The 16818-nt window shown below is 34.6% G+C and overlaps 2 protein-coding genes across 2 annotated transcripts; both read right to left on the bottom strand.

Moving 5' to 3' along the window:
* Positions 1 to 1217: 1217 nt before the first annotated feature.
* LOC103493258 (uncharacterized) lies at positions 1218 to 3883 on the bottom strand. The gene is made up of 4 exons (XM_051088120.1): positions 3522 to 3883; positions 2526 to 3114; positions 1706 to 2078; positions 1218 to 1606 (listed from the first exon to the last, which is right to left on the bottom strand). Exons 1-4 carry the CDS (start codon positions 3881 to 3883, stop codon positions 1218 to 1220), a joined length of 1713 nt encoding a protein of 570 aa, XP_050944077.1.
* A 4078-nt stretch (positions 3884 to 7961) lies between these two features.
* Positions 7962 to 11206, bottom strand: LOC103493067 (protein KINESIN LIGHT CHAIN-RELATED 1-like). The gene is made up of 3 exons (XM_008453692.3): positions 10250 to 11206; positions 8806 to 9714; positions 7962 to 8477 (listed from the first exon to the last, which is right to left on the bottom strand). Exons 1-3 carry the CDS (start codon positions 10885 to 10887, stop codon positions 8243 to 8245), a joined length of 1782 nt encoding a protein of 593 aa, XP_008451914.3. The 5' UTR covers positions 10888 to 11206; the 3' UTR covers positions 7962 to 8242.
* Between the last annotated feature and the right edge of the window lie 5612 nt (positions 11207 to 16818).

Genomic DNA, 16818 nt, shown 5'->3' with positions numbered 1-16818 from the left:
GGAAATACCTGGATCATAACATCATACAGTTCGTACCGATTTGGACGATAATTTGGCTTTTACAAGGATATTCCTAATGATATAGAGGGCATGCCACCTGCGATCACACTGAATAATATATTATATCATTGGAGAATATGTACGAGGCGTAACACTTTATCTAAGTTATACTTGGCCGCCCGTTCATTAGAGCCTTGCAAGCATGTGACACAACAATTTACAAACTGGTGGACCACGAGGCACGGGACCTATTTTGAGGATAACAGACACCATTTGATGAGTAGTGCCATTCCTCCTCCTTCACAACCCAAACTACCCAAGAACCGAGGGAGCAACCTGGGTGGTAAAAAAATTCGCTTGGTTGAGGTGATGACTCCTACTCTTGAGGAGGAGGTAAAGGAGCATAAAGATGAAAGCGATAGCAGCAAAAGTGATCGTCATTGGAAGAGACCTTTGAAGAAAGCGAAGGTATCATGTGATAATCCCGATGGAAGGGGTTTAAGTGCTTTGGGAGTCCCTGATGTTCCACCACTGGTTTACACATTTTCCCTTTTTTTTTGTTCATCTTCTTCACAAGTGACTTATTAATTATTTACTTCTACAGTCACCCTTGAACAATCATCTTGAAGGACTTATAGAGCTAGGTAGTGATGAATTTTTTACGGGACCTCACGTAGTTGATTCGGCCTTTGAGGAAGTTGGTACCTCAAAAACGCCCGTCAATAAACTAGCCAAACAGTCTTTACGTCCATCTGCTCTTCTCAAGGAGATTCGTCGAGGCAAGATGACAGTGGGAGGAAAAGACCTTGAGAGCCATTCATCCAAAGGAGGTGTCTATTCTAAAGCACCCTTACAAAAATTCAGCTCGACACATGCTCCCCTTAAGTTTTATGAATTTCCATTAGGCACTTCTAATAAACAGACTACGAGAAACCCTGAGCCTTCTCAGTGGGTTGGTAAAAAGGTGGTTCAAACTTCTTCTAGAAAATAGCCTTATGTTTGTAGGAGGATATTCAAGATAAGATAATGCGAACTCCTTTTGAATATATCCCAAGACTTAATAGTTACCTTAAGCTGCCTACGTACCCTTTTTATAATATAGGGATCAAGTCATAACATAGTTCAAAATTTTATTTATTTATTTTATTTATTTATTTTTTTACATAACTGGATTAGGCATAAAACTTCTTGAGAAATTTGCCGTTGATTGGGCCAATTCATAATCCGTCTTGATCGATGATTTGGTATGCTTCATTCGTGAAAACTTCTTTGACAATGTAAGGTCTGTCCCATTTAGGTATGAACTTATTTCCCGTATGCCTTGTCATGATGATAAGTCTTCTTACTGCGAGCACTAAATCACCAACTTGAAATGATCGGGGCCTTACATGTTTGTCAAAGGCTTTTGACATTCGTGCTTGACAACATTCAAGTGCTTGTTGAGCTTCCAATCTCTTTTCGTCAAGTGCTTCTAACTCTTGAAGGCGTAGTTTAGCATTGTCTTCAATAGTTAGCCCTTCTTGAATTGCCATTCTTAAGGAAGGAATTTCTCTTTCTAGTGGGAGTACTGCTTCAACGCCATAAACCAAAGAATAAGGTGTAACACCTATAGGAGTACAATGGGTAGTTCTGTAGGCCCACAATACTTCCCCAATCTTTTCTTGTCAATCTCTTTTTGTCTTGGAGACCACCTTTTTCAGTAGACTGCACAAAGTTTTGTTGAATGCTTGTGCCAATCCATTTGTTGCGGCATTGTACATAGAAGACTTGTACTGTTTGAAGTTAAATTTCTCACATAGCTTGTCCATGAAAGTGTTATTGAATTGTCTTCCATTATCAGTTACAATACGATGAGGAATACCATATCTGTAAATGATGTGTGTCCGAACAAAATTTACAATGTTATCCTTCTTTGCTTCTCTTAATGGCATGACTTCAGCCCATTTAGAAAAATAATCAGTTCCTGTAAGGATGTAAGAATGACCTGTCGATGATTTAGGCATGATAGGTCCAACCAGGTCGAGTCCCCAAGCTTCAAAAGGCCATGAAGCTATTGTTGGATGAAGCGGCTCTAGTGGCTGATGTATAAAATTTGCATGGAATTGATAAGCCTCACAATAATTTGAAAAATGCATCGAGTCATGGATCATGGTAGACCAGTAGTAACCCATTCTTTTCAACTAATATTGGAGCTTTGAACCAGACTGGTGGGCACCACAAATACCTGAATGAGCTTCTTCGAAGGCCTTTGTCGATTCCTCTTTTCCTAGGCATCGCAGAAGAAGTCCTTCATATGAGCGTCGATAAAGTGTGTCTTTGTAAAAAATAAATCGCGCAGCTCTTCTACGTATTTCAGCTCGATGTCAAGGATCGGTGGGAAGTTTTCCATGCTCCAAATAGTCTATAATGGGCTAACGCCAATCTTCTTCATCAATTGCATACACAGATATCACATCAGCTTCTTCGTATTGACTTTCAATCGATGACACAATCCATTTTTAGTAAAGGGAAATGTTTATTGGTACGTCTTCTGAAACTGTTAAAGCAGTGGCCAAGTTTGCAAGCACATCAGCTTTCTTATTTTCTGATCTTGGTATATGCTCCAATATTATGCTGTCGAATATGTCCATCAATCTTCTAACATAAATAAAGTAGGGCTTCAAGTCTTGATGCTTTACCTCGTACTGATAGGAGAGCTGATTTATGATTAACTTCGAATCGCCGAATATTTCTATGTACTTTATCCCTAATTCTGAAGTCATTTGCAGGCCAATGATTAGGGCTTGATACTCAACAACATTATTTGAACACAACTCACCGAGTGTGAAGCTGTATGATAACATATGTTTCTCAGGAGAGATGAAGACAATGCCGACACCAGCTCCACTTCTTCGTGTCGCACCATCAAAGAACATGATCCAAGGCTCCATGCTTTCAACAAACAATACTTCCTCATCAGGTAAGTCGTCACATAATTTCCAATTTGATGGAACTGGATGATCAGCCAGGAAATCTGCCAATGCTTGGCCCTTTACTGCTTTTTGGGGGATATATACAATATCATATTGTAGGAGTATAATAGCCCACTTCGCGAGGCGTTTCGAGATGACTGACCTTGATAAGATATATTTCAGAAGATCAGCTTTTACCACCAAATGTATAGTGAAAGCTTGGATATAATGTCTCAATTTATCTATTGCAAAGAAAAGGGCGAGACATATTTTCTCAATTGGAGAATAATTTAATTCAGCTCCCGTCAGAGTTCTACTTAGATAATAGAGTGCACATTCCTCACCCTTATCATTTTCTTGTGCAAGTAATGCCCCGAGCGAAGTCTCTTAGTCGCAATATACAATATTAATGGTTTTCCAGCTGCAGGCGCATTTAAGACCGGAGGGTTGAGCAGATACTTCTTTATACTATCAAATGCATTTTGGCATGATTGGTCCCAATCAAAGACTGCATCCTTCCTCATTAATTTTTGGAATGGTTGACATCGACCTGCAAGATTAGATATAAACCTTCTAATGTAAGCCAAACGACCTTGCAATCGTCTCAATTCGTGTAGGTTCTTCGGACTTGGCATCTTTTGGATAGCATCAATTTTAGAGTGATCAACTTTGATGCCACGATGTCTCACTATAAATCCCAAAAACTTCCTTGAAGTTACATCGAATGCACACTTAAGAGGGTTCATTCTTAGTTCATATTTCCTGAAGTGATCAAGTACAAGCTTCAGGTCTTTCAAGTGATCACATTTCTTTTTGGACTTGACTATGAGATTGTCAACATAACATTCAACGTGTTTATGTAGCACATCATCAAAGATCCTTTGCATAGCGCACTGGTATGTAGCACCTGCATTTTTCAATCCGAAAGGCATTACCTTATAACAGTATATACCTTTTAGAGTTCAAAATATTCTTTCTCCTCGTCATCTAGAGCCATTCTAATCTGGTTATATCCTAACGACTCATCCATGAAAGATGAAGCTTCATGCCCTGCAGTTGCATCTATCATGATTTCCGTGATCGACAAAGAAAAATTATCTTTTGGACATGCGTTATTTAGGTCGTGAAAATCGACACAAACACGTAGTTGGCCATTCTTCTTCCTTACTGGAACAATATTAGCTATCCATGTTGGGTACTTGACTACACAAATAAATCCAGCCTCAATGAGCTTATTTACCTCTTCCGCGATTTAAGAAATAAGTTCTGGTTGAAATCGTCGTTGGGCTTGCTTAACTGGCCGATGCTCTGGTTTGATCGTTAAGCGATGAACGACCACCTTTGGATCGAGTCCGAGCATTTCCTTATATGACCATGCAAAGACATCTTTATATGCTTTGAGTAAGTTCACATACTCATTTTCATCATCGTTAGAAAGTTAGACACTTATGAAGGTTGGACGAGGTTCTTCTTTCATACCAAGATTGACTTCTTTTAACTCATCAATCGTTGATTAACACCCATCCTCAAGTGATAATGGAGCAGCTTCAACATCCTCTTCAAATATATCATGATCAAATGTCTCTTCTATTATAACATGGCAACAACCTGCCACATCTACTTCATCTTCTGATTCATTATCTTCAAGTCAAGTAAAAACAACATCATGTCGCTTTACTTTCAATGAACCCTCTGTATTCACTAAGATGAACATCTTTTTTTTCATTCTTCATGGAACTACACTGCGAATTTCCTCGTCCCTTGTCACTAGGCCAGATTTTCTTGAGACGAATATGAAGGCTTTCTTTTGGCCTCTTGTTACCGACACGCTTAATCTTTTGAAGGCATATTTTCTTGTGGTCGGAGTTGGGCTTATAGATTGTACCTTCCTTGCAGTTGTGTTTAGCCTTTGAAAGGTAGAAAGTCGAGTGGACCCGTAGGTTGAAGCTTGATTTTTGTCTTCCGTTGTCGATGTACTCACCCTCTGGAAGACTGAAGGACGTGTAGCAGAAAAAGTAATGCGATAAAAAACTGAACTTCTTTGACTTCTATCTTTTTCGCCCTCTTTAGAATCTTTGCTTTCTTCAATTGTAATGTGACATGTATTAGCAGCTTTTACTTTTCCTTTACCAGCTATTTGAACTCGTTTAGAAGACTGATATCCAACTCCAGCTCTGGAATTAGGTATAGAATATTTTTTGTTTCTGAAGCTTCTTTTAAGTAGGGGACAGCCCAGGCCTTTCGTCAAATATTTTCACGCTTACGTAACCCGCCTTTGCCATCAAGTTATATGCCTTGGATTGAATCCCTTCACTGTTCGTCTTTCTGGAAGGTATGCCTCTAAGCCCCTTTTCTCAATTTTTTTTTGCTTCTCCTTTTTCTATATTGGTAAGCGGCACGGTGAAATTTTCCTTTAATATCTAGGTGCTTCCGACCGTCAGGTTTTTCGAACATTCTGCAAATGGTGATTCTCCCTTCTTATGTTGGGACAAAGGAATATAACGTAAAATAAGGGGATTTGAGACTTCCTTTTGTAAGATTGCTATCTTTTCAGTCTCTGGTGCCCTTGACTTAGTTGGGGTCATTGGTTCATCATTTAGACTTCCTATAGCAGGAAATCGACTATCTGGCTGTATGATTACTGTGGCATGATTTGTTTGTGCCACATCATCAAGATCTAGCTCAATCTTTTTGTCCAGAGCTAACTTTAGAATCAAATCCTTCAACACAAAACATTTTTCAACGAGATGGCTGACGATTCGATTATATTTGCAGTAATTTGGATCATTTACTCTCCCTATTTCTGCAGGTTGTTTACATTCGGGAAGTTGAATGAGTTGCTTTTCCAATAGTTGGTCTACAATGTCAGGTAAGTCAGAGTCTGGAAAAGGGTAAACTTTTTCTTGCCTCTCTTTCAACGTTGAGCGTCTTTTTTCGTCTTCGTCTTTGTTCACACAAGATTTTAGGACAAATTTAATTTGTGGAATTGAACTTTGTATATTGATGGATATGGTGTTGTGGATACAATCTATAATATTTACTCCTTTGATTCTTTCTCTCGAATACAAAAATAAAATTCAGAACTTCGTGGTTTTCGATCTCCAAGAAGTTTTAGTTGCAAGTCAATTCAACCTTCAATCTTCTGGAATTCAAGGCCTCCATATAGAGGGAAAAGTCGGAGAATCTTTCAGAAGGACAATCTCGAGGTCGATAATAACTTGCACGTCTTGAGAGCCTTCAGAAGTTTTTGTCTTCAATTCTTCATAGCTTCGATTCTTCCTTCAACCAAAGATTCTTAAAATGAATGGTAGATGTCTCTATTTATAGAGAAATTTTATGGGTTTTAGGTGGGCTTGGGCCTATTTTCTTATTGGGCTTAGGCTTGGGCCCATCTGTCTGTTGGACTTGGGCTTGGCCCCTTTGCTTGTTGGGCTTGGGCTTGTGCCCATTTCATGGTGGCTTGGGCTTGGGCCTATTTGCTTGGTGGGTTCGAGCTCGGGCCCACTTGTTTGACGGGCTCGGTCCATTATTTCTTGGCCTAATTTATATTTAGTGCTTAATTAGATTGGGTATGAGAAAACTTAATTATGAATTATAATTATCACAATGTTTGATGGCGTGGCAGAATTTAATTGGCAAAAATTTATTGCTCAACAGACTCTTTAGGTTACAAATTAACCTTGAAACCCACATGTCTTCACTGAATTGTTGAACAATAATATTGACATATAAATGAATTTTTTGTAGTGTAATTTTAGCTTTTAAGTATTGAGAAAATAGCTTCTTGTTCTTTATATTTTGGATTAGTTTTCATTTAATTTTTTTATTTTAAAATTTTACCCTAATGATCTTAGGATTGATTTTTGTTTTAATTTAGTCGTTAGGTTTCAATATTCACGCTTTTAAATCTCATTTCTTTTACTACCTATTCACTTTTATTTTTGAAATAAATATCTGGTGATTAATTTGAAATGATTTTAAAATTACTTTTTTAGGCCAACTACCCAATAACAAGAAACACAAAAACCATTTATCAATTACCCTACTTTAGCATTTTTTATTTTATTAATGATTAATAATATAAGGTAGATTATTGTAAATGATAAAAGTATTAAAAATATTTATAAAATATATCAAAAGTTTTAGATTCTATCAATGCATCAATAAACATTGATATTAAGACTAATATCCATCAGTGATGGAATTTGAAATTTTACTACCGTTTATAAATATTTTAGTTTATTTTACTACATTTGTAATATATCTCGTAATAAACCATTTGTCATATAAAATAATTTGTCATTGTTACTTTAATTTATTCATTTCAAGAGTCTCTTTATTGGTGATGTTTGATGTATAATTTTTTTTTTGCATGTCACTATTTTTATCGTTTTTCATTAAGCTTGGTTTATGCTTCTGCAAATTATATTGTTCTCGCTTATGTCATACTCGTGCATCCACGATTTATATCCACAACTCATACATTAAAAGTAGAAATAATAAATTTTAACTTATAATTACTATAAGTGAGATATGAACATTTTAAACATTCAAATTATTTTTTTCATTCAAGTTATTGTTTATTCTATTTTGATCTCTATTCATTTAACTCTTCAACTCTTGGAAGTTTAATTATCTTACTTTGGAAAGATAGATGACATTGATATCCAAATCAACCTGTGGCTTTCTTTCATTCACCGTGACTTGGAAAAGAAAAAAGAAGAAAAGAAGAAAAGAATCTACTTTTTTTCCCTTGCAAGTATGAACATTTTATATTTTGCTTAGCCTAAAAAAGTACTTTTTCTTTTATATTTCTTGTAGGTTTGCTTTTCATTTCGACGAGATGAGAGATCAAATCAGGTAGATAAGGAATTTTTTCAATCCCATACACAACATGAAACTTAATTAAATTATCTCACTCACAAGATCATAAACTCATAAACCAATTAGATTACCAAATGTAAATTACGAGTCTATTTGAGTTAACCTTATAAGTGTTTACAAAAATGATGAAAATGAGAAAACATTCTTTCATAATCTTATTCAATCAAAGATCAAATGTTTTCTTTCTCCATTAACAGCCTTACAGGCACAGACATTCAATGAAACAATTAACAGCACAAAGAGAGGAAGAACAATAAATGAGTTCAGTTCATAAAGAAAAAGAAGATGGGCTTGCTCCAATTGGAAAAGAAAAAAATTAAATCAACTCTATACATGATCTTATATGTTACAGAATGTGCAATGTTGGATCAGTAAAGCAGATTCAATATTCAAGGAGATTTTTCCATTCAAATTCTAAATCCCAAGCCCGACCACTTCTTCGTCGTCTCTTTCTTTGTTTTCCTAGAGTTCGGATCAATGAGATTTTCCAGAGACTTTGCTTTCCGGTTTCGGGTTCGGCCTGCTTCCTTCAGCAGTTCAGCCAGTCTCCTCTTTTCGTCCTCAAAATCTGGATTCGCAATTCCAAGCTTCTCTTCTCTCAACTTAAGAACAGATTCCAATATTTCGATAGCATCATCGACTCTGCAATAGTTTTCATAGATAAAGGCATTCTATCAGCTGAGCTACATTACCCACATTTCTCCATTGAATTTGATAGAAATTATGGACAAAAATAACGTTTTGACACCATAGTTACCATGAAAATTGCTAGACTTAACCTATGACTTTCAAAGATATTCCAATTTTTAACTTGACCTTTGACTTGGGCAAAGCCATAATTGCCTTTCAGTTAAAGTAACTGAGGAATCCATGAGAGAGTAATGTGGTCGAGTTCCCAAGCAAGATATGCAGATGCAACAAAATATGGATGATATGATTGTAAGGAAACAGATTAAGTAATGTGAAATACCTTCCCATAGCATCATAGGTTGCGGCGAGGTTGCTATATACTCCAATGGTATCTTGATGACAGTTGCCACACTCTTGCTCTAAAATTCCTCTTGCTTCTTCAAACAACTCTGCAGCTTCATCTATCTTGAACAACTGCACACAGGCCAATCCCATTTGATTCAACACAACACCAAAGAACGCTGATTTTCTCTCCCCGGTGGCTCTGAGTTTCGATATCGCACTCTCGAAAGCATTTCTTGCGTCTTCGTACCTTCCAACCATGTAAAACATCACTCCCATCCGTGCTTCTATCCCAGCAATCGTGCTTTGCTGTCCAGGTTTATCTTCTAACATCTTCATTGCCTTCTGCAAGAGCTTCAACGCCTCCTCGGGCTCGTCAACAGACTCGTAAATTGCTGATATTTCTGTCAACCCACCAGCTATTTCTTCAGGCGAAGTTCCAGGCACAGGCTTTGAGAATATCCTCATTGCATTTTCGCAATAAGATTTGGACTCCCGGAGCTTTCCAGTCCGGTGATACAAGTCGGCAAGTCGTATGAAGACAGAAGCAACCAAAGGATGGTTGTCACCCTTAGATGCTTTGAATACAGTGAGAGCCTTTTGGTACGAGAAAACTGCCTCGTCGAAACGACATAGAGACATGTAAATATTTCCAATACTCACATCAATAGCAGCAACCTCACTATCTTGCCCATTAGCGATCATCGCCATACTAGCCAGCACAAGGTGCTCAAGTGCCGATTCATAGTCACCTTTAGCTTCGCAAATGAGCGCCATCAGACGACGGTCAGCTGCTTCTTCGAGTGACGCAGGCTCACTATGTGCATGGTGAATCTCAAGAGTTTTCTTGCACAATTGTTCTGCTCTATCAAACTGCATTGCTTGAACGTGCGCCTCAGATAAATACCTGCATATAATGTGATACTATCCAAAATGAATAACAGACTCACTTAACAGGGCAGCTTCGTTGATTATCAACTAATAATACTCACGCACACTAACTCCATCCATAAACTAACCATTTCCTTCAAACAAATATTAAAGTCTTTCACAACAAATTTCACTCAACTGACAGAACCTCTAGCAATCAAAATGCAAATACAAAAAGTCTAACAACTCAACTACAAGACAATACAAGCACAAAAAAGAGATCCATTTCTCCCAGACAACAGAGAACAAATCAAGCAAACAGAAACACTAAGCTGTCAACAAAAAATACACATATTTAACACTAAACTAGAACCACTTGACACAGAAATCCAAGAGGAAAAAATTGCAGCAAAAAGTTGATTCTTTAATAATGAAGTAGTCCCAACATCTGCAGATAAAGCACAATCTCAAAATCTACCTCCAACCCACAAAAATCCAACAAAACTGCCACAAATTCCTACATTTCTCAAAGATTGAGCTTCATCTAATACAAAAAACAGTAAAAACCAAACCTGCAAGTCTCCCCAACTCTGGGATCCGTCTCTCCCAAGGCCTCGATCTGAATCTTCAAGCCCTCTTCATAACAACCAATCGACCGCTCGATCTGACCCAGCATCGAATACGTATCACCCAGTTGCATATGTCCAGAAAAAGCAGCAAGAGCATGATCCGGCCCTCTTCCAATCTCAGGAACTTGAATCGCCTGTTCAAGAACCGGCACCGCCTCCTCAAACCGGCCCAAGCTACAATAAATAGCAGCCAGAACATGAAGACTCATAGCCAAATCCAAGCTCGGTTCACCATCCACAGCGCATCGCTCAAACGACTTCGATGCTCGGATAGCGTAATCTAGAGCTTTATTCGGGCCATCACCGGAGGCAATAGTGTCACGAGCAAGCTTCAGAAGAAAAGGCCCAAGATCGGGGTTGTCAAGAGAAGAATCCGGGGGAAATTGGGCCGACGTGGGACTCTCCGGTTGAAGCTTCTTCTTCCCGTTAGGCGAAGGCTTGGATCGGGAAGGAGAAGGAGAGGGTTGTTTCTTGGATAGAGGAGATGGGGGTCGGTGATTAGTGGCGGGGGGTGTCTCGGGGACAGAGATCCGGAGAGGCGGGGCGTCCGGGGGGGTTTTGACGGAGACCAAACCAGGCATGGCGGCGGAAGCAGGGGAAAAACAGGGGAAACGAAAATGGGAAGTGGATTTGAAGAGGGTTTAAGGGTGAATTGAGGAAATGAGGGTTAGTATTAGGGATGAAGGGAATGAAACAGCTCACCTTGCTGAACCAAATGAAGAAGAAAGATTGGAGAAGGGGAAATAGGGAGAAAATGAAGAAGCTTGAGTAAGAGGGTTTGAAGTTGAAGGAGCAGAGTAGATGAGATGTCAATGACTGTCCTCGCTGTCAAACTCTAAGCTGTCGGTCTTCTCTCCTCCGCTCCGCTCCGCTCCGCTCCGCTTCAGTAACAACGGAGACTACGTTGCCTTACGAGGGTCAAATCGTAATTTCAAGCCCTTTTTTTATTATTATTATTATCTTTTTTTTACGTTGTCATAATTTCAATTCTTTTTAGTTAAAGAAATTATTACTGTTATTGTTATTATTGTTATTGTGTGAGGTTTAATAATTCATTTCTTAAATCTTAAATAACATATAACTCTCTACTTCTACTTCTACTTCTACTTCTACTTCTACTTCTACTTCTACTTCTACTTCTACTTCTACTTCCATTCCATATTTATTTTTCCCTCATTAATACTAACTTACACTATTAATTTTCTCCAAACATACTTTATATAATCATTTTCAAATTATTTTTTCATTTTTTCACGATTTTTCTTTCAAATGGTTTTTCCTTTGTTTGTGAGTTTATTTTTATTGGTAGTTCCGCATATTAGAGTTTATATATCTTCGAATAGAATGTCAAAAAGTTGAATATGTAGTTCAACTAATTAATTTCGTTACTTTAAATTTAATATTTAATTTGTTGGTTTATTTATTTTATAATTTATAGTCGAATTTAATTTCTTGGATGAAGTTGGTTTTTACGTAATTTTCCTAACTTGATTTTGAAGAATATAATTAATTTCTCGTTTGCTTAAAATTAAAGTTCTAACGAATATACGTCAATTATCGAGGGATACGTTGTTTAAATCATCTTTTATAATTCTTTTTAAATAATGTTACCTATAGTAAAAGTAAAAGTATTGAATATATTGAGTAATCTCTTAATAAAATCTTCTAAGTATTATTACAAACACTAAACAATTCACTTTTTTTCATTCCTTTCGTCAAATTCAAATGTTCTTTAACGTTAATCTACTATTATCAAACCACCTTTATCGTTTTATTCTATTTAATAGCTTAATTATAGCATGTTAATGCTAGTAGCAATAGTAAATTGAAAAATACATGATTTGCTACAAATTATTTAGACTTTGTTTGATATATAGTTTACTTAAATTAAAGAAAAAAAACACTATAAAATGATTTACATTTCCAATAATTCAAATTGTGAAACTTTAAGTACTAAATACAAGTACAGCTATATGATCAAACATACATATAATTTCTAGAAAAGTATAGAAGAGGAGTAAAATACAAGATTTCATCAATATACTTGTCTTGTTAAAGTTACTAGGAAGAAGATTTCTGCTTTTATGAACCTTTTTTTTCTCTCTCTCTCTCTCTCTCTTTTATGTTTTATTCTTGCATTATTTATTTATTTATTTATTTATTTATTTATTTGATATTTTGGACTTTTGGAGACTTTAAAGTATACATTAAGAGCATTTGTTGAATGCAATATTTAACCACACAGAAAAGAAAGATTGATAAAGTAGATCATGTGAGGGATTTGAGAAAGATTTTAACTATATTAATTTAATTGGCACCTGATCAAAGTTTTTTACTTAAATAAAATCTTTGATAATAACTATAAAAACTAACTTGCGATTCGAATTATTGAAGTCGAAGAAGCGATTGATGAAACCAATTTTATTTTTTTGACCGAAGATCAAATTCGAGATGATCGTTGAAAGAGATACATCGTTCTATTCCTCCTAAATTTTATATGTGTATATTGTAAAGTTTAATATCAAATAAAATTGTTGACAAGCACGATAAATTAAAATTTTAGAAGATATAAAATAAAATTAATTTGTTTTTTTAGAAAAGAAAAAAAGAAAAAGGAAGAGTTAGCTAGGGGCAACTGATTTTGTGTCTGTTTTAATATTTAAGCATCAAATTTGTCAATTATTATTCCATATAATTTCTCTATATATTTTCTCACCTACCAAACAACCAAATTTCTATCAATGATTCATGTCCTTATCTAAAACCCATTAATTACACCAAACCAAAACCAATTAGTCCAAAACATGCACATAACCAATCAATTTCAAATTAAGTAGTACCAATAATTGTTTTCTATTTACCTACAAACTAAACTATTGTGGAGATAACATCTCATTTTAATTTCTTTCAAAAACAACTAATCAATTGTTCAAATTATGAATTGACAAAAAATAAATTACAAGTTATAACTTTTCTAGGTTGGAGATATAGTTGAATTATGGACTATCAATGTTTTATGTAGCAAATTAGGTCAAAACAAAAATGGTTGATAATCTTTAATTTGTAAAAGAAATTATATATATCGCATTATTAACAATTGAGAGAGAATTATATGTATATGACAACTAATAATTACGAAAAGTCTCGATATATATTGCATTTATTTTTAGAAGTAAATTAAGAATATTTTTTTTTAATACAACAATCTTGTTTAAGAGTTTTTTTTTTTATTTAGTACGACAATTTTGTTTAGGGGATTTGAACTATAACTTCATGGTTACTCATATACTTATATGTTGATTAAGTTTTTGTTGGTAACCAATAAGGAGGTGTTTGTCATACCAGACATGAGATGAGATCAGTTGAGTTTGTATAATATATTGACTCATTTTTTGGCTCACCAACTTTACACATGTTGGTCGAGTTGAGTTGGTATATTATACCAACTCACCTCAACTCTCCCTTCTTCCCAATGTTTCCAATGGGTTTATCCATCAACTATCATTGCCAATTACCATTTTCACACATCCAACTCCAACGATCGATTTTCGGCTCTGATAACCACCTCTAACGATCGATTTCTAGCTCCGGCAACCACCTCTAAAACACCACCTTTGGGTAAACCAACTTCGACAACCAATTTTGGGCTCTAATAACAAACTCCGATGAAAATCAACTTCATGACCACTTTCAGGTGATGAATTTCAAGCTCCGACAACAAACTCTAGTGATCATTTTCAAGATCAATTTTGTACAATCAATTGCTTCTGTCCTTGACAACCACATACGACTACCAACTTTTGCAAAAATCACATTTGATAATTAACTTTGACAACCACCTTCAACTTCGGACTCCAACAACTACATGTCTACGATAAACTTCAACAAAAAGTCACTTTTAATAATCAACTACAATGACAAGTCCTTTTAAGTACTAGAAAAATAAACTTGGTTGGCAAAAGTGCTTTTAAGTAAAAAATTGAAATTACTAGTTTATAATGCTTAATAGTCATCTTTACATTAATTTGAGATTGAGAAATTGTCTAAGGATGTTTAGGAATTCTTATAGAACTACTTGTGATCATAAGCATTCAGAAGATCGATTACTTCTTAACAACCTCACTATAGTCAATGAAGATGTATATTATTTGTACTTACTTTGGTAGGACTAATTAACTATTTTAAAGAACAATATTTTTTGTATGCATGAAATTGATTTTATGTTGATTGTATATATACATATATAATTCACATATCAAATGAGTGTTAACACTACTACAAAAATAGCCTTACTTGATGCTTTTTACTTGTCAAGTATTTGTTTATTTGACGCTTTTTAATCCATCAAGTAATTCAGTGTCAAGAATAAGAACTTTTTCTTTGATAGTTTTTAAGCGTAAAGATGAAATATATTTCACACTTTATAAACGTCAAGTATATTAGATCAGTTGACATTTTTTATGTGCCAAGAATTTATTTATTCTTGACATGTATTATTCGTCAAGAATATTTAATCTTGATACTTATTACCTATCAAGTAATCTAGTGTCAAGAATAATAATATTTAATTCTTGACACGTTTTGCTTGTTAAGGCTTTTTTCTTTATTTTTCTATTTTCAATGAAAAGTTGTACAATTTAAAATACCCATATAATTATATTGCACCTATTTTGAGGTCCAACAATGTTATACAACATGATCAATTGAACTATTTAAGTTTTTTGAATCAACCCAAACTTTCAATTAAAAGACTAGCAAATTGCATATATATCATTGACATACATATAGTTGGTCATATTACGTGCTTACAACATAGAAACATTGTTCTTATTCATATTACAAAATGAGTTATGATCATGCATCGTTCTTAACCTTAAAACACAAAGTATATGTAATAATAAGAAACAAAGACATCACCCTCCTCCAAGCACCACAACGCTCTTAGATAACTCCAAACTTAAAGTCTCACCGATTGCTATCCTCAATTCATTGAGATCTACAAACAAAAAATGAGAATGGTATTGAAACTAAAAACTTTAACTTATAAGTCTAAGAAATTTGATAATAGAATATGTCTTTGAAATAGAAACAAAATGTAGGATCTTTATGTACTTTGCATTTTGAACTAAGCAATAAGTATATAAACAAATGATTTGAAATATACACAATATACAAGAAAAATACAAGCTTCACTCGACTAGTTAAGGCATATCTTCGATAAAAAGATAAGAGGTTCGAATCTCCTAACCAAAAAAATAATAATAATAAATTTACAACAAACAGAGAGAAGCTTTTATGTTAGATTTAACAAAATCCATCCAAATAAATAATGGTAAGAAAGATGAACCTTCAAGCTAACAGTTGGCCACAAATAGAGCAACGGAGTTCAATAACAAAACAAACCATTGGGATGCACTATGCGGTAGCTCTGTAAGGGATGTTTTCAGTCCAACAATAAAAACAAAGAACAATAGCATTGAAATTAAAGAGAAAAAGTATCAGGGTCATGTAATTGGAAGAAATTTATCTACCTACTTTTTAGTTGCAATGGCAGTCAGGCAACAAATCGAAGACATGGTAGAACATCGTGAATAAGAATTTGGAAAAGTATGTATTGAATGATGGAACAAAAAATAACAAAAATAAAAGTAACAAATAATAAAGAAAATACTCACAAAATGGAGAGCTTATATTTGTTTCTTTAGAGAACATTTTCTAGCAAAATTTTGCGAAATTTAAGATATATTATTTGATGATTCTTTAAGTTTGGAGAAATTGAATGTAGAATTGTTGAAGAAAATGTGATAGCATTTCATTTACTTGGTAAGATGGCTAGGAGATTCAAATAAAAGAAATCATTAGACAGGAAGAATACAAAGCGACAAATAGGAAGAAAAATAAAAATCAAAACAAAATGACGAAATTGATAGATTAGGAATCAAAAAGTTTTGGTTTCTCTTTTGTTTTGTATTTTAATATATTCATGTTTAGAGCAAAGAGAAAATACAGTGGATTAATTGTTGTTCATTGCTAAAAAAAACTTATAAAAACAAATGAAAACTGTAATTCATATTTTAGGGGCATTTGCAAAAATAGCAAAACAATTTATGATAATAGGTCCATGTCACTATATTTTCTAAATTACAAAATTTGCAAATTTAAAAGCTGATGGCTTCTAATAACCCATATATCTAATTACTTGTTATATTTGTCATATTTGCAAAGTCATTGACTGATTTTTTTCTAAATATTTTGTCATGTGGTGCAATTTCCCATATTTTATTCAAGCTAGCAAAGATATAGGTAGAAATATTAAAAAGAAAAAACAAAAATAGGTAAAAGAAACCTATTATTTAAAATTTTTAAAATTGCACCATATACCCCTAAAATATGATCTCTCAACCCCACACATCAAACACAAATATACAAACTCAAAGAAAACAAGTTTGCACTCCAAATATGAACTCAAACATACTATCTCAACTTAGAACCCTAAACAGCTTCTAAGAGTA

Source organism: Cucumis melo, chromosome 7 (assembly GCF_025177605.1).
Source record: "Cucumis melo cultivar AY chromosome 7, USDA_Cmelo_AY_1.0, whole genome shotgun sequence".
Taxonomy (NCBI): domain Eukaryota; kingdom Viridiplantae; phylum Streptophyta; class Magnoliopsida; order Cucurbitales; family Cucurbitaceae; genus Cucumis; species Cucumis melo.
This window is presented reverse-complemented; position numbering and strand designations above follow the sequence as displayed.